At 65.9% G+C, this 22,602-nt stretch overlaps 1 protein-coding gene across 5 annotated transcripts; it reads left to right on the top strand.

Moving 5' to 3' along the window:
- Positions 1-8: 8 nt before the first annotated feature.
- GPAA1 (glycosylphosphatidylinositol anchor attachment 1) lies at positions 9-22,565 on the top strand. 5 transcript variants are annotated; one of them, XM_082292116.1, is made up of 13 exons: positions 9-54; positions 757-882; positions 2,711-2,884; positions 6,095-6,206; positions 8,172-8,322; positions 9,170-9,271; positions 12,265-12,461; positions 13,703-13,899; positions 14,733-14,885; positions 17,900-17,966; positions 19,110-19,306; positions 19,391-19,920; positions 20,417-20,580. In XM_082292116.1, exons 2-13 carry the CDS (start codon positions 809-811, stop codon positions 20,449-20,451), a joined length of 1,989 nt encoding a protein of 662 aa, XP_082148242.1. In that variant the 5' UTR covers positions 9-54; positions 757-808; the 3' UTR covers positions 20,452-20,580. The 5 variants fall into 5 exon arrangements, with proteins under 5 accessions (XP_082148242.1, XP_082148243.1, XP_082148241.1 ...); XM_082292117.1 differs by lacking the exons at positions 9-54; positions 19,391-19,920 and adding an exon at positions 21,530-22,565 and having other exon boundaries at positions 695-882; positions 20,417-20,584; XM_082292115.1 differs by lacking the exon at positions 9-54 and having other exon boundaries at positions 695-882.
- The last annotated feature ends 37 nt before the right edge of the window (positions 22,566-22,602 follow it).

The following is a 22,602-nucleotide window of genomic DNA, read 5'->3' on the forward strand; positions in this document are numbered from 1 at the left end:
TGGCCGCGCGCTCCGGCAGCGATTGAGCGGCCTGGCCCGGCCGCGCGCCCTCAGGTTGTGGGGTTGGGGGGGGGGCGGGGGTTTTGGGGCGATTTCGGGGGATTTTGGGCGGATTTGGGGGAGGGTCGGGGGTCCCGGCGGGCACAGGGGGCGCGGGGGGAGTGTGGGGCAGGGAAAGGGCTGGGCCAGGCCCGTGTGGGGGCTGTGGGGGAGCTCGGGATGGGGGCGGTGGGAAAGGGGCAGGGACTGGGCCCTGAGGGGGGCAGGGGGCGGTGAGGGGTGGGGAGGGGGCTTCGGGGTGTCTGTGGGGTGGGGACGGGGCTATAGGGTGGGGAGGGGTCTGTGGGGTGGGGAGGGGTCTATGGGGGCTCTGTGGGGTGGGGAGGGGTCTGTGGGGCTCTGTGGGGTGGGGAGGGGTCTGTAGGGTGGGGAGGGGGCTGGGGAGGGGTCTGTGGGGTGGGGAGGGGTCTGTGGGGCTCTGTGGGGTGGGGAGGGGTCTGTGGGGTGGGGAGGGGTCTATGGGGGCTCTGTGGGGTGGGGAGGGGTCTGTGGGGTGGGGAGGGGGCTATAGGGGGCTCTGTGGGGTGGGGAGGGGTCTGTGGGGTGGGGAGGGGGCTATAGGGGGCTCTGTGGGGTGGGGAGGGGTCTGTGGGGTGGGGAGGGGGCTCTCTGGGGTTTCGCGGGGCCGCGCGGCGCTGGGAGCCCTGCGGGCTGGTTGGGGGGGGTCCCAATGAGCCCCCCCTGCGCCCCCCCCAGCCCCGCTCGCCCCCGCTCGCCCCCGCTCGCCCCCGCTCGCCCCCCGCTCGCCATGGGGCTGCTGTCGGACCCGCAGTGCCGGCGGGCGCTCGCCCGGCTCGTGCTGCGCCTCAACGGCCCGCTCTGGTGAGGGGGGTCCTGGGGGGCTCTGGGGGGTCCTGGGGGGCTCTGGAGGTCCTGGGAGTTCCTGGGGGGGTCCTGACGGGGTCCCGGGGGGTCTGGGGGGGCTCTGGGGGGGTCCCGGGGGGCTCTGGGGGGTCCGGGGAGTCCTGGGGTGTCCGGGGGGCTTTGGGAGGGGGGGGATCCCCTGAGCCTCCCACCCCCTCCTCTTGTTACGAGGTACTTGTTGGGGCTGGGGGGGTTCTGGGGTGCTGATGGTGGTTTTGGGGTGCCGATGGTGGTTTTGGGGTGCCCGCAGTGCCCTCAGTTCCCTGGCGGGGCTGGCGTGGTTCTGGGGTGCTGATGGTGATTTTGGGGTGCCGATGGTGGTTTTGGGGTGCCCGCAGTGCCCTCAGTTCCCTGGCGGGGCTGGCGTGGTTCTGGGGTGCTGATGGTGATTTTGGGGTGCCGATGGTGGTTTTGGGGTGCCCGCAGTGCCCTCAGTTCCCTGGCGGGGCTGGCGTGGTTCTGGGGTGCCGATGGTGATTTTGGGGTGCCGATGGTGGTTTTGGGGTGCCCGCAGTGCCCTCAGTTACCTGGCGGGGCTGGCGTGGTTCTGGGGTGCTGATGGTGATTTTGGGGTGTCGATGGTGATTTTGGGGTGCCCGCAGTGCCCTCAGTTCCCTGTCGGGGCTGGGGGGGTTCTGGGGTGCTGATGGTGATTTTGGGGTGTCGATGGTGATTTTGGGGTGCCCGCAGTGCCCTCAGTTACCTGGCGGGGCTGGCGTGGTTCTGGGGTGCTGATGATGATTTTGGGGTGCCGATGGTGGTTTTGGGGTGCCCGCAGTGCCCTCAGTTACCTGGCGGGGCTGGGGGGGTTCTGGGGTGCTGATGATGATTTTGGGGTGCCGATGGTGGTTTTGGGGTGCCCGCAGTGCCCTCAGTTCCCTGTCGGGGCTGGGGGGGTTCTGGGGTGCTGATGGTGATTTTGGGGTGCCGATGGTGGTTCTGGGGTGCTGATGGTGATTTTGGGGTGCCGATGGTGGTTTTGGGGTGCCCGCAGTGCCCTCAGTTACCTGTCGGGGCTGGGGGGGTTCTGGGGTGCTGATGGTGATTTTGGGGTGCTGATGGTGGTTTTGGGGTGCCCGCAGTGCCCTCAGTTACCTGTCGGGGCTGGCGTGGTTCTGGGGTGCTGATGGTGATTTTGGGGTGCCGATGGTGATTTTGGGGTGCCCGCAGTGCCCTCAGTTCCCTGTCGGGGCTGGGGGGGTTCTGGGGTGCTGATGGTGATTTTGGGGTGCTGATGGTGGTTTTGGGGTGCCCGCAGTGCCCTCAGTTACCTGGCGGGGCTGGCGTGGTTCTGGGGTGCTGATGGTGATTTTGGGGTGCCGATGGTGGTTTTGGGGTGCCCGCAGTGCCCTCAGTTACCTGTCGGGGCTGGGGGGGTTCTGGGGTGCTGATGGTGATTTTGGGGTGCTGATGGTGGTTTTGGGGTGCCCGCAGTGCCCTCAGTTACCTGTCGGGGCTGGCGTGGTTCTGGGGTGCTGATGGTGATTTTGGGGTGCCGATGGTGATTTTGGGGTGCCCGCAGTGCCCTCAGTTCCCTGTCGGGGCTGGGGGGGTTCTGGGGTGCTGATGGTGATTTTGGGGTGCTGATGGTGGTTTTGGGGTGCCCGCAGTGCCCTCAGTTACCTGGCGGGGCTGGCGTGGTTCTGGGGTGCTGATGGTGATTTTGGGGTGCCGATGGTGGTTTTGGGGTGCCCGCAGTGCCCTCAGTTACCTGGCGGGGCTGGCGTGGTTCTGGGGTGCTGATGGTGATTTTGGGGTGCCGATGGTGGTTTTGGGGTGCCCGCAGTGCCCTCAGTTACCTGGCAGGGCTGGCGTGGTTCCTGCTGCTGCCCGCGCTGGCACCCCGCACGTACCTGTCCGAGAACGCCATGGGCTCCACCATGGTGGGAGAGGCCTCCGAGCTCGGGCCCCGCGCCCTCGCCCTCGCCCGCGACTTCGGGGCACAGCGCAGGAAAGTGGGGTGAGAGACGGGGTTTGGGGTTTGGGGTTTGGGGTGAGACATGGTCAGGGAGTGGGGGGCTCCGCAGGAAAGCGGGGTGAGAGACGGGGTTTGGGGTCAGATTTGGGGTCGGGTTTGGGACTGGGTTTGGGACTGGGGGGACACAGTCCGGAATTCGGGGCACAGCGCAGGAAAGCGGGGTGAGAGATGGGGTTTGGGGTTTGGGGTGGGACATGGTCAGGGATTGGGGTGCACCGCAGGAAAGCGGGGTGAGAGACAGGGTTTGGGGTTTGGGGTTTGGGTTTGGGGTGGGACACGCTCAGGGATTGGGGGGCACTGCAGGAAAGCGGGGTGAGAGATGGGGTTTGGGGTTTGGGGTGGAACATGGTCAGGGAGTGGGGGGCACTGCAGGAAAGCGGGGTGAGAGACGGGGTTTGGGGTCAGATTTGGGGTCGGGTTTGGGACTGGGTTTGGGGTTTGGGACTGGGGGGACACAGTCCGGAATTCGGGGCACAGCGCAGGAAAGCGGGGTGAGAGATGGGGTTTGGGGTTTGGGGTTTGGGGTGGGACACGCTCAGGGATTGGGGGGCACCGCAGGAAAGTGGGGTGAGAGACGGGGTTTGGGGTTTGGGGTTTGGGGAGGGGGACACGCTCAGGGATTGGGGGGCACCGCAGGAAAATGGGGTGAGAGATGGGGTTTGGGGTTTGGGGAGGGGGACACGCTCAGGGATTGGGGGGCTCTGCAGGAAAGTGGGGTGAGAGCCCCTCGGGGTTTGGGGTTTGGGATTGGGGTTTGGGGCACACTCAGGGATTGGGGGGCTCTGCAGGAAAGCGGGGTGAGAGCCCCGGGGGTTTGGGATTAGGGTTTGGGGTGGGACACGCTCCGGAATTTGGGGTGCACCGCAGGAAAACGGGGTAAGAGCCCCTCGGGGTTTGGGGTTGGGGTTTGGGGTTTGGGGTGTAGGTCAGGAATTGGGGCACAGCGCAGGAAAGCGGGGTGAGAGACGGGGTTTGGGGTTTGGGATTGGGGTTTGGGGCACACTCAGGGATTGGGGGGCACTGCAGGAAAGCGGGGTGAGAGCCCCGGGGGTTTGGGATTAGGGTTTGGGGTGGGACACGCTCCGGAATTTGGGGTGCACCGCAGGAAAACAGGGTAAGAGACCCTCGGGGTTTGGGGTTGGGGTTTGGGGTTTGGGGTGTAGGTCAGGAATTGGGGCACAGCGCAGGAAAGCGGGGTGAGAGCCCCTCGGGGTTTGGGTTTGGGGTTTGGGATTGGGGTGGGACACACTCAGGAATTTGGGGGGCACACTGCAGGAAAGCGGGGTGAGAGACGGGGTTTGGGATTGGGGTTTGGGGTTTGGGTTTGGGTTTGGGGGCACACTCAGGGATTGGGGCACAGCGCAGGAAAGCGGGGTGAGAGACGGGGTTTGGGGTTTGGGATTGGGGTTTGGGATTGGGGTTTGGGATTGGGTTTGGGGTTTGGGATTGGGTTTGTGGTTTGGGATTGGGGTGGGGCACACTCAGGGATTGGGGGGCACTGCAGGAAAGCAGGGTGAGCCCGGGTTTGGGGGTTTGGGGTTTGGAGGTTTGGGGTCGGGTTTGGGGGTTTGGGTGGGACACGCTCAGGAATTCGGGGGACACAAGAGGGAAGTGGGGTGAGACCTCCCGGGTTTGGGAGTTTTGGGGGGGAAACACGGTCAGGAATTTGGGGACACACGAGCAGAGTGGGGTGAGACCCCCAGGGTTGGGTTTGGGGGGGTTTTGGGGTCGGGTTTGGGGGTTTTGGGGGGGGGGGGGAGACACACCCGGGAATTTGGGGGGGCACAAACGGAAAGTGGGGTGAGAGCCCGGGTTTGGGGTGGCCCTGACGGGGCTGTCCCCAGGGGATGGAGCAGCCCTGGGGGTTTTGGGGTGGTTTGGGGATGTTTTGGGGGGGTTTGGGGATGTTTGGGGATGTTTGGGGATGTTTTGGGGTGCTTTAGGGGGATGTTTAGGGGGATGTTTAGGGGGATGTTTAGGGGGATGTTTTGGGGGATGTTTTGGGGGATGTTTTGGGGATGTTTTGGGGTGCTTTAGGGGTGTTTTGGGGGTGTTTTGGGGTGCTTTAGGGGATGTTTTGGGGTGCTTTAGGAGTGTTTAGGGGGATGTTTAGGGGGATGTTTTGGGGTGCTTTAGGGGATGTTTGGGGATGTTTTGGGGGGGTTTGGGGGATGTTTTGGGGTGTTTGGGGGGGTTTTGGGGGGTTTTGGGGATTTTTGGGGTGGTTTGGGGTGGTTTTGGGGGGGTTTGGGGTGGTTTGGGGTGGTTTTGGGGTGTTTGGGGGATGTTTTGGGGTGCTTTGGGGATGGTTTGGGGGATGTTTTGGGGGGGTTTGGGGATGTTTTGGGGATGTTTAGGGGAATGTTTTGGGGTGCTTTAGGGGATGTTTTGGGGGATGTTTTGGGGATGTTTTGGGAATGTTTTGGGGTGCTTTAGGGGTGTTTAGGGGGATGTTTTGGGGTGCTTTAGGGGTGTTTAGGGGGATGTTTTGGGGTGCTTTAGGGGTGTTTAGGGGGATGTTTTGGGGTGCTTTAGGGGTGTTTTGGGGGATGTTTTGGGGTGCTTTAGGGGTGTTTTGGGGGATGTTTTGGGGGTGCTTTAGGGGTGTTTTGGGGGATGTTTTGGGGTGCTTTAGGGGTGTTTTGGGGGATGTTTAGGGGGATGTTTTGGGGTGCTTTAGGGGATGTTTTGGGGGTGGTTTGGGGATGTTTTGGGGTGCTTTAGGGGTGTTTTGGGGGATGTTTAGGGGGATGTTTTGGGGTGCTTTAGGGGATGTTTTGGGGTGGTTTGGGGATGTTTGGGGGATGTTTTGGGGTGCTTTAGGGGGTGTTTTGGGGTGCTTTAGGGAATGTTTTGGGGATGTTTTGGGGATGTTTAGGGGTGCTTTAGGGGGTGTTTTGGGGTGGTTTGGGGATGTTTTGGGGTGCTTTAGGGGGTGTTTTGGGGTGCTTTAGGGAGTGTTTTGGGGATGTTTTGGGGATGTTTAGGGGTGCTTTAGGGGATTTTTTGGGGTGCTTTAGGGGATTTTTTGGGGATGTTTTGGGGATGTTTAGGGGTGCTTTAGGGGTGTTTAGGGGTGCTTTAGGGGTGTTTAGGGGGATGTTTTGGGGGATGTTTAGGGGTGCTTTAGGGGATGTTTTGGGGTGCTTTAGGGGTGTTTAGGGGTGCCCCTGACCCCGATCCCCTCCCCAGGGGCATGCCGGTGCAGTGGCTGGAGCAGACCATGTTCCAGCTGGGGCTCGAGGTCCATCGCCAGCCCTTCAGCCGCACCCTGCCCTTCCCCGACGAGGCCCACGAGCGCTACGTACGGCACTGGGAGGCACTGGGAGACACTGGGGGGCACTGGGAGGGACTGCGAGGGGACTGGGGGGCACTGGGAGGGACTGGGAAGGGACTGGAGGGCACTTGGAGGGAATGGGAGGCACTGGGAGGGGACTGGGAGGGCACTGGGAGGGACTGGGGGGCACTGGGAGGGACTGGGAAGGGACTGGGGGGCACTCGGAGGGAATGGGAGGCACTGGGAGGGGACTGGGAGGGACTGGGAGGGCACTGGGAGGGCACTGGGAGGGACTGGGAGGGCACTGGGAGGGACTGGGGGGTGCCCAGAGTGAGGGAGGGTCCTGAGGTGCCGGGGGGCCCCGGTGCCCGTGGGGTCTTTGGGGTCTCTGGGTGTGTTTAGGGCTCCCCGGGCACATTTTGGGATCCCTGGGGCTGTTTAGGGGGGGTCCTTTGGTGGTTTTGGGGCTCCCTGGGTACATTTTGGGTCCCCCTGGGTGCATTTGGGGCTCCCCGGGTACATTTTGGGGTCCCCCTGGGTCCATTTTGGGGCTCCCCGGGTCCATTTTGGGCTCCCCGGGTCCATTTTGGGTCCCCCTGGGTCCATTTTGGGCTCCCCGGGTACATTTTGGGTCCCCCTGGGTCCATTTTGGGGCTCCCCGGGTCCTTTTTGGGGCTCCCTGGGTCCTTTTTGGGGCTCCCCGGGTCCATTTTGGGGCTCCCCAGGTCCATTTTGGGGCTCCCCGGGTCCATTTTGGGGCTCCCCGGGTCCATTTTGGGGCTCCCCGGGTCCATTTTGGGCTCCCTGGGTACATTTTGGGGCTCCCCGGGTCCATTTTGGGGCTCCCCGGGTCCATTTTGGGGCTCCCCAGGTCCATTTTGGGCTCCCCGGGTCCATTTTGGGGCTCCCCGGGTCCATTTTGGGCTCCCCGGGTCCATTTTGGGGCTCCCCGGGTCCATTTTGGGGCTCCCCGGGTCCATTTTGGGCTCCCTGGGTACATTTTGGGGCTCCCCGGGTACATTTTGGGTCCCCCTGGGTCCATTTTGGGGCTCCCCGGGTCCATTTTGGGGCTCCCTGGGTCCTTTTTGGGGCTCCCCGGGTCCATTTTGGGTCCCCCTGGGTCCATTTTGGGTCCCCCTGGGTTCATTTTGGGGCTCCCCGGGTCCATTTTGGGGCTCCCCGGGTCCATTTTGGGCTCCCCGGGTCCATTTTGGGGCTCCCTGGGTGCATTTGGGGCTCCCCGGGTCCATTTTGGGTCCCCCTGGGTACATTTTGGGTCCCCCTGGGTACATTTTGGGGCTCCCTGGGTACATTTTGGGGCTCCCCGGGTCCATTTTGGGTCCCCCCGGGTCCATTTTGGGTCCCCCTGGGTCCATTTTGGGTCCCCCTGGGTTCATTTTGGGGCTCCCCGGGTCCATTTTGGGGCTCCCTGGGTCCATTTTGGGCTCCCCGGGTCCATTTTGGGGCTCCCCGGGTCCATTTTGGGTCCCCCTGGGTCCATTTTGGGGCTCCCCGGGTACATTTTGGGCTCCCCAGGTCCATTTTGGGGCTCCCCGGGTCCATTTTGGGGCTCCCCGGGTCCATTTTGGGTCCCCCCGGGTCCATTTTGGGGCTCCCTGGGTCCTTTTTGGGGCTCCCCGGGTCCATTTTGGGTCCCCCCGGGTCCATTTTGGGTCCCCCCGGGTCCATTTTGGGGCTCCCTGGGTCCTTTTTGGGGCTCCCCGGGTCCATTTTGGGTCCCCCCGGGTCCATTTTTGGGTCCATTTTGGGCTCCCCGGGTCCATTTTGGGGCTCCCCGGGTCCATTTTGGGGCTCCCCGGGTCCATTTTGGGCTCCCCGGGTACATTTTGGGCTCCCCGGGTCCATTTTTGGGGCTCCCTGGGTGCATTTTGGGTCCCCCTGGGTCCATTTTGGGGCTCCCCGGGTCCATTTTGGGTCCCCCCGGGTACATTTTGAGCCCCCCCGGGTCCATTTTTGGGTGCATTTTGGCAGCTGGTGCGGGGCACCAACGTGTTCGGGGTGCTGCGGGCGCCGCGCGCTGCCAGCACCGAGGCGCTGCTGCTGCTGGTGCCCTGCTCCGAGGGCAGCGCCCACAACAGCCAGGCCGTGGGGCTGCTGCTGGCCCTGGCGGGCTACTGCCGAGGTACGGGGGCTACCGGGGCACCTGGGGGGCACCTGGGGGGTCCTGGGGGGTGCCCGGGGGGCTGCTCCGAGTGACCCCACAGTGCCCAGGCCGTGGGGCTGCTGCTGGCCCGAGGTGGCTCCTGGTTGGGGGAGGGGGGCTACTGGGTGTGGGGGGCTCTGGGGTGCTGGGGGACTTCAGGGGGCTGGGCTGGGATTGGACTGGGATGGGCTGGGATGGACTGGGATGGACTGGGGTGGGCTGGGATTGGACTGGGATGGACTGGGATGGGCTGGGATTGGAGTGGGATGGGCTGGGATTGGAGTGGGATGGGCTGGGATTGGACTGGGATGGGCTGGGATTGGACTGGGATTGGAGTGGGATGGGCTGGGATGGGCTGGGATGGACTGGGATTGGACTGGGATGGGCTGGGATTGGACTGGGATTGGACTGGGATGGGCTGGGATGGGCTGGGATGGACTGGGATGGGCTGGGATTGGACTGGGATGGACTGGGGCTGTACTGGGCCATACTGGGCTGTACTGGGCCATACTGGGCCATGCTGGGTTTGTACTTGGCCACACTGGGACTGTATTTGGCTGGACTGGGATTGTACTGGGTCATGCTGGGATTGTACTGGGCTGCACTGGGCTATACTGGGCCATACTGGGCCCTACTGGGCCTCCCGGGGCCGTCCCAGTGCTCCCAGTGCCGCCCCTCCCCAGGTCAGATCTACTGGGCCATACTGGGATTGTATTTGGCTGGACTGGGATTGTACTGGGATCGTGCTGGGGTTGTACTGGGATCGTGCTGGGCCGTACTGGGCCATCCCAGTGCTCCCAGTGCTCCCAGTGCCGGCCCTCCCCAGGTCAGATCTACTGGGCCAAGGACCTCGTGTTCCTGGTGACCGAGCACGACCTGCTGGGGACACAGGCCTGGCTGGAGGCCTACCATGATGTGAACCTTACTGGTGAGACTGGGAGCACTGGGAGGGACTGGGGGGGCTGGGAGGGGCTGGGCAACCACGGTGTGAACCTTACAGGGGAGACTGGGAGCACTGGGAGGGACTGGGGGGGCTGGGAGGGGCTGGGCAACCACGGTGTGAACCTTACAGGGGAGACTGGGAGCACTGGGAGGGACTGGGGAACCACGGTGTGAACCTTACTGGGGAGACTGGGAGGGACTGGGGGGTCCCGGGCTCTCTCGGGGCTCTCTGGGCTCTCTCGGGGCTCTCTCTGGGCTCTCTGGGCTCTCGGGGCTCTCTCGGGGCTCTCTCTGGGCTCTCTCTGGGCTCTCTCTGGGCTCTCGGGGCTCTCTCGGGGCTCTCTCGGGGCTCTCTGGGCTCTCTCGGGGCTCTCTCTGGGCTCTCTCGGGGCTCTCTCTGGGCTCTCTGGGCTCTCTCGGGGCTCTCTCGGGGCTCTCTCGGGGCTCTCTGGGCTCTCTCTGGGCTCTCTCTGGGCTCTCTCGGGGGTCTCGGGGCTCTCTCTGGGCTCTCTCGGGGCTCTCTCGGGGCTCTCTCGGGGCTCTCTCTGGGCTCTCTCGGGGCTCTCTCTGGGCTCTCTCTGGGCTCTCTCTGGGCTCTCTGGGCTCTCTCTGGGCTCTCTCTGGGCTCTCTCGGGGCTCTCTCGGGGCTCTCTCAGGGCTCTCTGGGCTCTCTCGGGGCTCTCTCGGGGCTCTCTCGGGGCTCTCTCGGGGCTCTCTCTGGGCTCTCTGGGCTCTCTCGGGGCTCTCTCGGGGCTCTCTCGGGGCTCTCTGGGCTCTCTCTGGGCTCTCTGGGCTCTCTCGGGGCTCTCTCGGGGCTCTCTGGGCTCTCTCGGGGCTCTCTCGGGGCTCTCTCTGGGCTCTCTCGGGGCTCTCTCGGGGCTCTCTTTGGGCTCTCTCTGGGCTCTCTCGGGGCTCTCTCTGGGCTCTCTCTGGGCTCTCTCGGGGCTCTCTGGGATCTCTCGGGGCTCTCTCGGGGCTCTCTCGGGGCTCTCTCAGGGCTCTCTGGGCTCTCTCGGGGCTCTCTCGGGGCTCTCTCGGGGCTCTCTCGGGGCTCTCTCTGGGCTCTCTGGGCTCTCTCGGGGCTCTCTCGGGGCTCTCTCGGGGCTCTCTGGGCTCTCTCTGGGCTCTCTGGGCTCTCTCGGGGCTCTCTCGGGGCTCTCTCGGGGCTCTCGGGGCTCTCTCGGGGCTCTCTGGGCTCTCGGGGCTCTCTCTGGGCTCTCGGGGCTCTCTCTGGGCTCTCTCGGGGCTCTCTGGGCTCTCTCTGGGCTCTCTCGGGGCTCTCTCTGGGCTCTCTCTGGGCTCTCTCTGGGCTCTCCCTGGGCTCTCTCGGGGCTCTCTGGGCTCTCTCGGGGCTCTCTCGGGGCTCTCTCGGGGCTCTCTCGGGGCTCTCTCGGGGCTCTCTCTGGGCTCTCCCTGGGCTCTCTCTGGGCTCTCCCTGGGCTCTCTCTGGGCTCTCTCGGGGCTCTCTGGGCTCTCTCTGGGCTCTCTCGGGGCTCTCGGGGCTCTCTCGGGGCTCTCTCGGGGCTCTCTCGGGGCTCTCTCGGGGCTCTCTCGGGGCTCTCAGGGCTCTCTTTGGGCTCTCTGGGCTCTCTCTGGGCTCTCTCTGGGCTCTCTCTGGGCTCTCTCTGGGCTCTCTCTGGGCTCTCTCTGGGCTCTCGGGGCTCTCTCTGGGCTCTCTCTGGGCTCTCTCGGGGCTCTCTCGGGGCTCTCTCGGGGCTCTCTGGGCTCTCTCTGGGCTCTCCCTGGGCTCTCTCGGGGCTCTCTCGGGGCTCTCTCGGGGCTCTCTCTGGGCTCTCTCTGGGCTCTCTCGGGGCTCTCTCGGGGCTCTCTGGGCTCTCTCTGGGCTCTCTCTGGGCTCTCTCTGGGCTCTCTCGGGGCTCTCTCTGGGCTCTCTCGGGGCTCTCTCTGGGCTCTCTCGGGGCTCTCTCGGGGATCTCTCTGGGCTCTCTCGGGGCTCTCGGGGCTCTCTCTGGGCTCTCTCTGGGCTCTCTCTGGGCTCTCTCGGGGCTCTCTCGGGGCTCTCTCGGGGCTCTCTCGGGGCTCTCTCGGGGCTCTCGGGGCTCTCTCGGGGCGCTCTCGGGGCTCTCTCGGGGCTCTCTCGGGGCTCTCTCGGGGCTCTCTCTGGGCTCTCTCGGGGCTCTCTCGGGGCTCTCTCGGGGCTCTCTCGGGGCTCTCTGGGCTCTCTCGGGGCTCTCTCGGGGCTCTCTCGGGGCTCTCTGGGCTCTCTCGGGGCTCTCTCGGGGCTCTCTGGGCTCTCTGGGCTCTCTGGGCTCTCTCGGGGCTCTCTCTGGGCTCTCTCTGGGCTCTCTCGGGGCTCTCTCGGGGCTCTCTCGGGGCTCTCTCTGGGCTCTCTCGGGGCTCTCTCGGGGCTCTCGGGGCTCTCTCGGGGCGCTCTCGGGGCTCTCTCGGGGCTCTCTCGGGGCTCTCTCGGGGCTCTCTCGGGGCTCTCTGGGCTCTCTGGGCTCTCTCGGGGCTCTCTCTGGGCTCTCTCGGGGCTCTCTGGGCTCTCTCGGGGCTCTCTCGGGGCTCTCTGGGCTCTCTGGGCTCTCTCGGGGCTCTCTCTGGGCTCTCTGGGCTCTCTGGGCTCTCTCTGGGCTCTCTCGGGGCTCTCTCTGGGCTCTCTGGGCTCTCTCGGGGCTCTCTCTGGGCTCTCGGGGCTCTCTCGGGGCTCTCTCGGGGCTCTCTCGGGGCTCTCTCTGGGCTCTCTGGGCTCTCTCGGGGCTCTCTCTGGGCTCTCTGGGCTCTCTGGGCTCTCTCTGGGCTCTCTGGGCTCTCTCGGGGCTCTCTCGGGGCTCTCAGGGCTCTCTTTGGGCTCTCTGGGCTCTCTCTGGGCTCTCCCTGGGCTCTCTCGGGGCTCTCTCGGGGCTCTCTCGGGGCTCTCTCTGGGCTCTCTCGGGGCTCTCTCGGGGCTCTCTCGGGGCTCTCTCGGGGCTCTCTGAGGGGTATCTGAGGGGTATCTGAGGGGTCTCTCTCCCCCAGGTGCCCACCCGGGGGGGCTCCCAGCACGGGCCGGTGCCATCCAGGCGGCGCTGGCGCTGGAGCTCAGCTCGGACGTGCTGACCAGCGTGGACGTGGCCGTGGAGGGGCTCAACGGGCAACTGCCCAACCTGGACCTGCTCAACCTCTTCCACTCCTTCTGCCACAAGAACGGCCTGCTCTGCACCTTCCAGGGCAAGGTGGGGGTCCTGGGGGGGTCCTGGGGGGTCTGGGGGCTGCTCTGCACCTTCCAGGGCAAGGTGGGGGTCCTGGGGGGGTCCTGGGGGGTCTGGGGGCTGCTCTGCACCTTCCAGGGCAAGGTGGGGGTCCTGGGGGGGTCCTGGGGGGTCTGGGGGCTGCTCTGCACCTTCCAGGGCAAGGTGGGGGTCCTGGGGGGGTCCTGGGGGGTCTGGGGGCTGCTCTGCACCTTCCAGGGCAAGGTGGGGGTCCTGGGGGGTCCCTCCCTGTCCGGGGGGCGTCCTGGGGGGCCTGGGTCACTCGGTGTCCCAAGGGGGTGTGGGTCAGTGTGTCCGTGTGCTGACCGCTGCCCCGTGCCCCGGGGTGTGGGTCAGTGTGTCCGTGCGCTGACTGGGGCTGGGTCACTCGGTGCCCTGGGGTGGTGTGGGTCAGTGTGTCCGTGCGCTGACCGCTGCCCCGTGCCCTGGGATGGTGTGGGTCAGTGTGTCCGTGTGCTGACCGCTGCCCCGTGCCCTGGGGGTGGTGTGGGTCAGTGTGTCCGTGCGCTGACTGGGGCTGGGTCACTCGGTGCCCTGGGGGTGTGGGTCAGTGTGTCCGTGCACTGACTGGGGCTGGGTCACTCGGTGTCCCAAGGGGGTGTGGGTCAGTGTGTCCGTGCACTGACCGCTGCCCCGTGCCCTGGGGGTGGTGTGGGTCAGTGTGTCCGTGCGCTGACCGCTGCCCTGTGCCCTGGGGTGGTGTGGGTCAGTGTGTCCGTGCACTGACTGGGGCTGGGTCACTCGGTGCCCTGGGGTGGTGTGGGTCAGTGTGTCCGTGCGCTGACCGCTGCCCCGTGCCCTGGGGTGGTGTGGGTCAGTGTGTCCGTGCACTGACCGCTGCCCCGTGCCCTGGGGGTGGTGTGGGTCAGTGTGTCCGTGCGCTGACCGCTGCCCCGTGCCCTGGGGTGGTGTGGGTCAGTGTGTCCGTGCACTGACCGCTGCCCCGTGCCCTGGGGTGGTGTGGGTCAGTGTGTCCGTGCACTGACCGCTGCCCCGTGCCCTGGGGGTGTGGGTCAGTGTGTCCGTGCACTGACCGCTGCCCCGTGCCCTGGGGGTGTGGGTCAGTGTGTCCGTGCACTGACCGCTGCCCTGTGCCCTGGGGTGGTGTGGGTCAGTGTGTCCGTGCGCTGACTGGGGCTGGGTCACTCGGTGCCCTGGGGGTGTGGGTCAGTGTGTCCGTGCGCTGACCGCTGCCCCCCCCGCAGCTGCCCCCCCCGGAGGGCCCCTCGGGGCCGGCCTACGGGCAGAGCCTGCGCACGCTGGGGCTGATGCTGCTGGGCCAGGCCGGGGGGGCTCCCGGGGGGGCCCACGGGCTCTTCCTGCGCTTCCGCATCGAGGCGCTCACCCTGCGCGGCATCAACAGCTTCCGCCAGCACAAGTTCGACCTGGGCGCCCTCGGCAGGTGGGCAGGGGGGTCCTGGGGGGGTCCTGGGGGGGTTTTGGGGGTCCTAGGGGGGTTTGGGGGGGTTCCTAGGGGGGTTTGGGGGGAGTTTTTGGGGTCCTGGGGGGCCTGGGGGTCCCAGACCCTGCGGGGTATCGGCAACTCCCGGCAGCACAAGTTCGACCTGGGGGCGCTGGGCAGGTGGGCAGGGGGCTCCTGGGGGTCCTGGGGGGGTTTTGGGGAAGTTTTGGGGGTTTTGGGGGGGTCCTGGAGGGGTACTAGGGGGGGTTTTGGGGAGTTTTGGGGGTCCTGGGGGGTCCTGGGGGGGTCCTAGGGTGGTTTTGGGGGAGTTTTGGGGATCCTGGGGGTCCCGGACCCTGCGTGGCAGCAGCGGCTCCCGGCAGCACAAGTTTGACCTGGGGGCGCTGGGCAGGTGGGGAGGGGTCCTGGGGGGGTTTTTGGGGGGATTTGGGGGGGTCCCAGGGGGGTCTCTCTGAATTTGGGGATCCTGGGGGGGCTTTCTCTGAATTTGGGGGGTCCCAGGGGGGGTCTCTCTGAATTTGGGGGGTCCCGGGGGGTCTCTCTCTGTTTGGGGGGTCCCGGGGCGGGGTCTCTGAATTTGGGGGGTCCCGGGGGGTCTCTCTGAATTTGGGGGGGTCCCGGGGGGTCTCCCCTGGCCCAGCCCCGCGGCGCCCCCCGCAGGACGCTGGAGGGAATGTTCCAGAACGGGGGTCCCTCCATGGGGCTGGGGGGTTCCGGGGGGGTCTCTCTGAATTTGGGGGGTCCCGGGGGGGGTCTCCCTGAATTTGGGGAGGTCCCAGGGGGTCTCCCCAGCCCCGCGGCGCCCCCCGCAGGACGCTGGAGGGAATGTTCCGGAAGCTGAACAACCTCCTGGAGCGGCTGCACCAGTCCTACTTCCTGTACCTGCTGCCCTCGCTGGCGCGCTTCGTGTCCATCGGCGGCTACGCGCCCGCGCTGGGGCTGCTGCTGCTGCCGCTGGGCCTGCGCATATCCGGGCAAAAACGGGGGAAAATGGGCAAAAACGGGTAAAAACGGGGTAAAAATGGGCAAAACCGGGCAAAAACAGGCAAAACCGGGGTAAAAACGGGGTAAAAATGGGCAAAACCGGGGGCAGCGCTTCGTGTCCATCGGCGGCTACGCGCCCGCGCTGGGGCTGCTGCTGCTGCCGCTGGGCCTGCGCATATCCGGGCAAAAACGGGGGAAAACGGGGGAAAACGGGGAAAAAATGGGCAAAAACGGGCAAAAACGGGGTAAAAATGGGCAAAACCGGGGGCAGCGCTTCGTGTCCATCGGCGGCTACGCGCCCGCGCTGGGGCTGCTGCTGCTGCCGCTGGGCCTGCGCATATCCGGGCAAAAACGGGGGAAAATGGGCAAAAACGGGCAAAAACGGGGTAAAAATGGGCAAAAACGGGGTAAAAATGGGCAAAACCGGGGGCAGCGCTTCGTGTCCATCGGCGGCTACGCGCCCGCGCTGGGGCTGCTGCTGCTGCCGCTGGGCCTGCGCATATCCGGGCAAAAACGGGGGAAAACGGGCAAAAACGGGCAAAAACGGGGAAAAAATGGGCAAAACCGGGCAAAAACGGGGTAAAAATGGGCAAAACCGGGGTAAAAATGGGCAAAACCGGGGGCAGCGCTTCGTGTCCATCGGCGGCTACGCGCCCACGCTGGGGCTGCTGCTGCTGCCGCTGGGCCTGCGCATATCCGGGCAAAAACGGGGGAAAACGGGCAAAAACGGGCAAAAATGGGGTAAAAATGGGCAAAAATTGGGTAAAAATGGGCAAAACCGGGGTAAAAATGGGCAAAACCGGGGGCAGCGCTTCGTGTCCATCGGCGGCTACGCGCCCGCGCTGGGGCTGCTGCTGCTGCCGCTGGGCCTGCACATATCCGGGCAAAAACGGGGGAAAACGGGCAAAAACGGGCAAAAACGGGGAAAAAATGGGCAAAAACGGGGGAAAATGGGCAAAAACGGGGTAAAAATGGGCAAAACCGGGGGCAGCGCTTCGTGTCCATCGGCGGCTACGCGCCCGCGCTGGGGCTGCTGCTGCTGCTGCTGCTGCCGCTGGGCCTGCGCATATCCGGGCAAAAACGGGGGAAAACGGGCAAAAACGGGCAAAAACGGGGAAAAAATGGGCAAAACCGGGCAAAACCGGGGTAAAAATGGGCAAAACCGGGGTAAAAATGGGCAAAACCGGGGGCAGCGCTTCGTGTCCATCGGCGGCTACGCGCCCGCGCTGGGGCTGCTGCTGCTGCCGCTGGGCCTGCACATATCCGGGCAAAAACGGGGGAAAACGGGCAAAAACGGGGTAAAAACGGGGCAAAAATGGGCAAAAACGGGGGAAAATGGGCAAAAACGGGGTAAAAATGGGCAAAACCGGGGGCAGCGCTTCGTGTCCATCGGCGGCTACGCGCCCGCGCTGGGGCTGCTGCTGCTGCCGCTGGGCCTGCGCATATCCGGGCAAAAACGGGGGAAAACGGGCAAAAACGGGCAAAAACGGGGGAAAAATGGGCAAAAATGGGCAAAAACGGGGTAAAAATGGGCAAAACCGGGGGCAGCGCTTCGTGTCCATCAGCGGCTACGCGCCCGCGCTGGGGCTGCTGCTGCTGCCGCTGAGCCTGCGCATATCCGGGCAAAAACGGGGGAAAACGGGCAAAAACGGGGAAAAAATGGGCAAAACCGGGTAAAACCGGGGTAAAAATGGGCAAAACCGGGGGCAGCGCTTCGTGTCCATCGGCGGCTACGCGCCCGCGCTGGGGCTGCTGCTGCTGCCGCTGGGCCTGCGCATATCCGGGCAAAAACGGGGGAAAACGGGCAAAAACGGGCAAAAACGGGGCAAAAATGGGGTAAAAATGGGCAAAAATTGGGTAAAAATGGGCAAAACCGGGGTAAAAATGGGCAAAACCGGGGGCAGCGCTTCGTGTCCATCGGCGGCTACGCGCCCGCGCTGGGGCTGCTGCTGCTGCCGCTGGGCCTGCGCATATCCGGGCAAAAACGGGGGAAAACGGGCAAAAACGGGGGAAAAACGGGGTAAAAATGGGCAAAACCGGGCAAAAACGGGCAAAACCAGGGTAAAAACGGGGTAAAAATGGGCAAAACCGGGGGCAGCGCTTCGTGTCCATCGGCGGCTACGCGCCCGCGCTGGGGCTGCTGCTGCTGCCGCTGGGCCTGCGCATATCCGGGCAAAAACGGGGGAAAACGGGCAAAAACGGGGCAAAAACGGGGTAAAAATGGGCAAAACCGGGCAAAAACGGGCAAAACCAGGGTAAAAACGGGGTAAAAATGGGCAAAACCGGGGGCAGCGCTTCGTGTCCATCGGCGGCTACGCGCCCGCGCTGGGGCTGCTGCTGCTGCCGCTGGGCCTGCGCATATCCGGGCAAAAACGGGGGAAAACGGGCAAAAACGGGGTAAAAACGGGGCAAAAATGGGCAAAAACGGGGGAAAATGGGCAAAAACGGGGTAAAAACGGGGCAAAAATGGGCAAAAACGGGGGAAAATGGGCAAAACCGGGGTAAAAATGGGCAAAACCGGGGGCAGCGCTTCGTGTCCATCGGCGGCTACGCGCCCGCGCTGGGGCTGCTGCTGCTGCCGCTGGGCCTGCGCATATCCGGGCAAAAACGGGGGAAAACGGGCAAAAACGGGCAAAAACGGGGGAAAACGGGCAAAAACGGGGTAAAAATGGGTAAAACCGGGGTAAAAATGGGCAAAACCGGGGGAAAAATGGGCAAAAATTGGGAAAAAATGGGGGAAAATGGGCAAAAACGGGGAAAAAATGGGGAAAAACGGGCAGAAACGGGGAAAAACGGGGAGCAAAATGGGGGAAAACGGGAGAAAAGGGGGAAAAGGGGAGGAGCAGCAGAAGGGGTGGAAATGGGGAACGAGGGGGGGGATTTGGGGGCAAAGAGGGAATGGAGGGGGTGGGGGGGGTGGGGGCAGTTGGGGGTCATTGGGGGGGTCCAGGGGGGGGTCCAGGGGGTCCCGGCCCTTTCCTTGACCCCTCCCCCACGCCCTGGACCTGTGGATGCGGCTGAGCCGGAGCGAGGAGGGGGAGGGGGACCCCCCCCCCGGGGAGGTGAGCCCGGGACCCCCCCCCTGCGCCCCCCTGCGCTGACCCCGGGACCCCCGGGCTGACCCCTGACCCCGGGACCCCCAAACTCACCCCGAGACCCCCAAACTCACCCCGGGACCCCCAAATTCACCCCGAGACCCCCAAACTCACCCCGGGACCCCCAAACTCACCCCGGAACCCCCAAATTCACCCCAGGACCCCCAAATTCACCCCGGGACCCCCAATCTCCCCCCCAGCCCCCGGCCCTGCCCCCCAACCCCCCATCCTGCCCCATCCTCATCTCCAGCCCCCCCACCCTGACCCCCAGCACCCTCCCAGGACCCCCACCCTGACCCCTGGGACCCCCCGTGCCCCCCTTACTGACCCCGTGCCCCCCTTACTGACCCCTGTGCCCCCCTTACTGACCCCATGCCCCCTTACTGACCCCTGTGCCCCCCTTACTGACCCCTGTGCCCCCCTTACTGACCCCGTGCCCCCCTTACTGACCCCTGTGCCCCCCTTACTGACCCCGTGCCCCCTTACTGACCCCGTGCCCCCCTTACTGACCCCTGTGCCCCCCTTACTGACCCCTGTGCCCCCTTACTGACCCCTGTGCCCCCCTTACTGACCCCATGCCCCCTTACTGACCCCTGTGCCCCCCTTACTGACCCCTGTGCCCCCCTTACTGACCCCGTGCCCCCCTTACTGACCCCATGCCCCCTTACTGACCCCTGTGCCCCCCTTACTGACCCCATGCCCCCTTACTGACCCCTGTGCCCCCCTTACTGACCCCATGCCCCCCTTACTGACCCCTGTGCCCCCCTTACTGACCCCATGCCCCCCTTACTGACCCCTGTGCCCCCCTTACTGACCCCGTGCCCCCCTTACTGACCCCATGCCCCCCTTACTGACCCCATGCCCCCTTACTGACCCCTGTGCCCCCCTTACTGACCCCTGTGCCCCCCTTACTGACCCTGTGCCCCCCTTACTGACCCCATGCCCCCTTACTGACCCCTGTGCCCCCTTACTGACCCCGTGCCCCCTTACTGACCCCGTGCCCCCTTACTGACCCCATGCCCCCTTACTGACCCCATGCCCCCTTACTGACCCCTGTGCCCCCCTTACTGACCCCGTGCCCCCCTTACTGACCCCGTGCCCTCCGGGCAGGCCCGCGGGGGGGGGCTGCTGTGGCTGGTGCCCCCCGTGCTGGTGTCGGGGGCGGCGGGCACCGCGCTGCACCTGCTGCCCGTGCGCGGCCAGGCCGTGGCCACCCAGCACTTCCCGGTGGGCGAGGCCGAGGCCGTGGTGCTGGCCCTGATCGGCATCTACGTGGCCGGGATGGCACTGCCCCACAGCACCCACAGGTACGGGGTATGGGGGGCTGGCACTGCCCCACAGCACCCACAGGTACGGGGTATGGGGATGGCACTGCCCCACAGCACCCACAGGTACGGGGATGGCACTGCCCCACAGCACCCACAGGTACGGGGTATGGGGATGGCACTGCCCCACAGCACCCACAGGTACGGGGGGTATGGGGATGGCACTGCCCCACAGCACCCACAGGTACGGGGGGATGGCACTGCCCCACAGCACCCACAGGTACGGGGATGGCACTGCCCCACAGCACCCACAGGTACGGGGGGATGGCACTGCCCCACAGCACCCACAGGTACGGGGATGGCACTGCCCCACAGCACCCACAGGTACGGGGGGATGGCACTGCCCCACAGCACCCACAGGTACGGGGTATGGGGGGCTGGCACTGCCCCACAGCACCCACAGGTACGGGGTACGGGGATGGCACTGCCCCACAGCACCCACAGGTACGGGGGGTATGGGGATGGCACTGCCCCACAGCACCCACAGGTACGGGGTACGGGGATGGCACTGCCCCACAGCACCCACAGGTACGGGGATGGCACTGCCCCACAGCACCCACAGGTATGGGGATGGCACTGCCCCACAGCACCCACAGGTACGGGGCTGGCACTGCCCCACAGCACCCACCGGTACGGGGTATGGGGGTCCCTAAAGGGTCTGGGGGTCCCTGGGGGTGTGAGCAGTTCTGACCCCCCCGTGCCCCCCCAGGGCGCTGTCCGGCGGTGCCCAGCGGGGCTGGATGACCCTGAGGCCAGGGGGGTGGGGACACTGGGTGGCACTGGGTGGCACTGGGTGACACTGGGTGGCACTGGGTCACTCTGTGGGTGACTGTGGGTGGCAGTGGGTGGCACTGGGTCACTCTGGCTGACCCCTGGGCTGTCCGTGTCCCCCCAGGGCACTGTCCGGCGGTGGCCAGCGGGGCTGGATGACCCTGAAGCTGGTGGCCCTGCTGGCCCTGGGTGACCCTGGGCGGCACTGGGTGGCACTGGGTGGTACTGGGTGACCCTGGGCGGCACGGGGTGACCCTGGGCGGCACTGGGTGACCCTGGGTGGTACTGGGTGACACTGGTGACCCTGGGCTGTCCCCCCAGGGCGCTGTCCGGCGGTGGCCAGCGGGGCTGGATGACCCTGAAGCTGGTGGCCCTGCTGGCCCTGGCGCTGCTCCTCACCTGCCTGGCGCTGCTCAACTTCTCCCTGGGCTTCCTGCTCGGGGTCACCCTCGTGCCACCCGCGGCCGCCGTCCGGCCGGGGGGCAACAGGTGGGGCCCGGGGGGCAACCGGTGGGGCCTGGGGGCAACGGGTGGGGCGTGGGGTCTCTGGGTGGTTCCTGGGTGGTCTCTCGGGTTTCAGGGGTCTCTGGGTGCTCTCAGGGGTCTCTGGGTGCTCTCAGGGGTCTCTGGATGGTTCCTGGATGCTCTCAGGGGTCTCTGGGTGGTCTCTGGGTGCTCTCAGGGGTCTGTGGGTGGTCTCTGGGTGCTCTCAGGGGTCTCTGGGTGCTCTCAGGGGTCTGTGGGTGGTCTCTGGGTGCTCTCAGGGGTCTCTGGGTGCTCTCAGGGGTCTGTGGGTGGTTCCTGGGTGCTCTCAGGGCTCTCAGGGGTCCCTGCGTGCCCCGTGCCCATTGCAGGTTGCCCCCGGCCGTGCTCCTGGTGCTGACCACGCCAGGGGTGTCAAGGGTGACCGTCCCTGGGGGTCTCTGGGTGCTCTCAGGGGTCTCTGGGTGGTTCCTGGGGGTCTCTGGGTGGTCTCAGGGGTCTCTGGGTGTTCTCAGGGGTCTCTGGGTGGTCTCTGGGTGCTCTCAGGGCTCTCAGGGGTCTCTGGGTGGTTCCTGGGTGTTCTCAGGGGTCTCTGGGTGGTTCCTGGGTGTTCTCAGGGGTCTCTGGGTGGTTCCTGGGTGTTCTCAGGGCTCTCAGGGGTCTCTGGGTGGTTCCTGGGTGGTCTCTGGGTGGTCTCAGGGCTCTCTGGGTGGTTCCTGGGTGGTCTCAGGGGTCTCTGGGCTCTCAGGGCTCTCAGGGGTCTCTGGGTGGTTCCTGGGTGGTCTCTGGATGCTCTCAGGGGTCTCAGGGGTCTCTGGGTGGTCTCAGGGGTCTGTGGGTGGTTCCTGGATGCTCTCAGGGGTCTCTGGGTGGTCTCAGGGGTCTCTGGGTGGTTCCTGGGTGCTCTCTGGGTGCTCTCAGGGGTCCCTGCGTGCCCCGTGCCCGTTGCAGGTTGCCGCTGGCCATTCTCCTGGTGCTGACCACGCCGGGGCTGTCGCTGTTCCTGGCCGTGCTGCTGGAGCGGGAGCTGCTGGAGGCGCCGGCGGGGCTGGGCGAGGCCTGGCAGCGCTTCCTGGGGGCGCTGGGCCAGGGGCTGCTGCAGGAGCACCTGCACGGAGCCCACCTGAGCCCGCTGCTCGCCCTGGGCGCCTACCCCTGCTGGCTGCTGCTCTGGAACGTGCTCTTCTGGAAGTGACCGCTGCGGGATGGACACACGGACACGGGATGGACACAGGGATGGACACACGGACCCCTCACACCGACCCCACCTGAGCCCCCTGGGCGCCCACCCCTGCTGGCTGCAGCTCTGGAACGTGGACAGACAGACACGGGATGGACACACGGACACGGGATGGACACAGGGATGGACACACGGACAGAGCTCGGGCAGGGACAGACCCACGGGCAGTTCCACAGAGGGGCCCCCGGGACAGTGACAGCCCCGATGGAGCCACGGACAGAAACACGGACAGACCCCAGTGAGCCCCCAGACCCACGGACAGACCCACGGACAGAGCCACGGACAGACCCCGATGGCCCCCAGACCCACGGACAGAGCCACGGACAGACCCCGATGGAGCCCTGGACAGACCCACGGACAGACCCCGATGGCCCCCAGACCCACGGACAGACCCACGGACAGAGCCCTGGACCGGCCCTGCTGGGCCCCAGCCCTCCCCCACCCCCCCAGGGCCGCTCCCGGGGCTTCTCTGGGGGTCCCGAGGGGCCACCCCGGTGTGTCCCCCCCCCCTCCAACCGGACCGGGACCCCCGAACTGGGGGGGGGGGGGGAGATGGGCTCGGGGGGCGTGGCTTTGTAAAAGGGCGTGGCTTTTTGCGGGGGCGTGGCTTGGGGGCGTGACTTTGTAAAAGCGTGACTTTGAGGGGGCGTGGCTTTTGTGAAATGGGCGTGGTTTTAGGGGGCGTGGCTTTTGTGGGGGGCGTGTCCCGATCCCGTGCGAGTTTCCCGCCCTCCGCTGGGGGGCGCCCCAATAAAGCCGTCAGCGGATCCCGTGTCTCTCGCGG

The sequence above is a fragment of the Coloeus monedula genome, assembly GCF_965178545.1.
Source record: "Coloeus monedula genome assembly, chromosome: 1".
Classification (NCBI taxonomy): Eukaryota; Metazoa; Chordata; class Aves; order Passeriformes; family Corvidae; genus Coloeus; species Coloeus monedula.

Coding starts and splice junctions, on each gene's coding strand:
- GPAA1 (XM_082292115.1), top strand. CDS start 731: ATGAGCCCCCCCTGCGCCCCCCCCAGCCCCGCTCGCCCCCGCTCGCCC. Junction 883..2,710: donor CGCCTCAACGGCCCGCTCTG/GTGAGGGGGGTC, acceptor GGGTGCCCGCAG/TGCCCTCAGTTACCTGGCAG. Junction 19,307..19,390: donor CTGCCCCACAGCACCCACAG/GTACGGGGTATG, acceptor CAGCACCCACAG/GTACGGGGATGGCACTGCCC.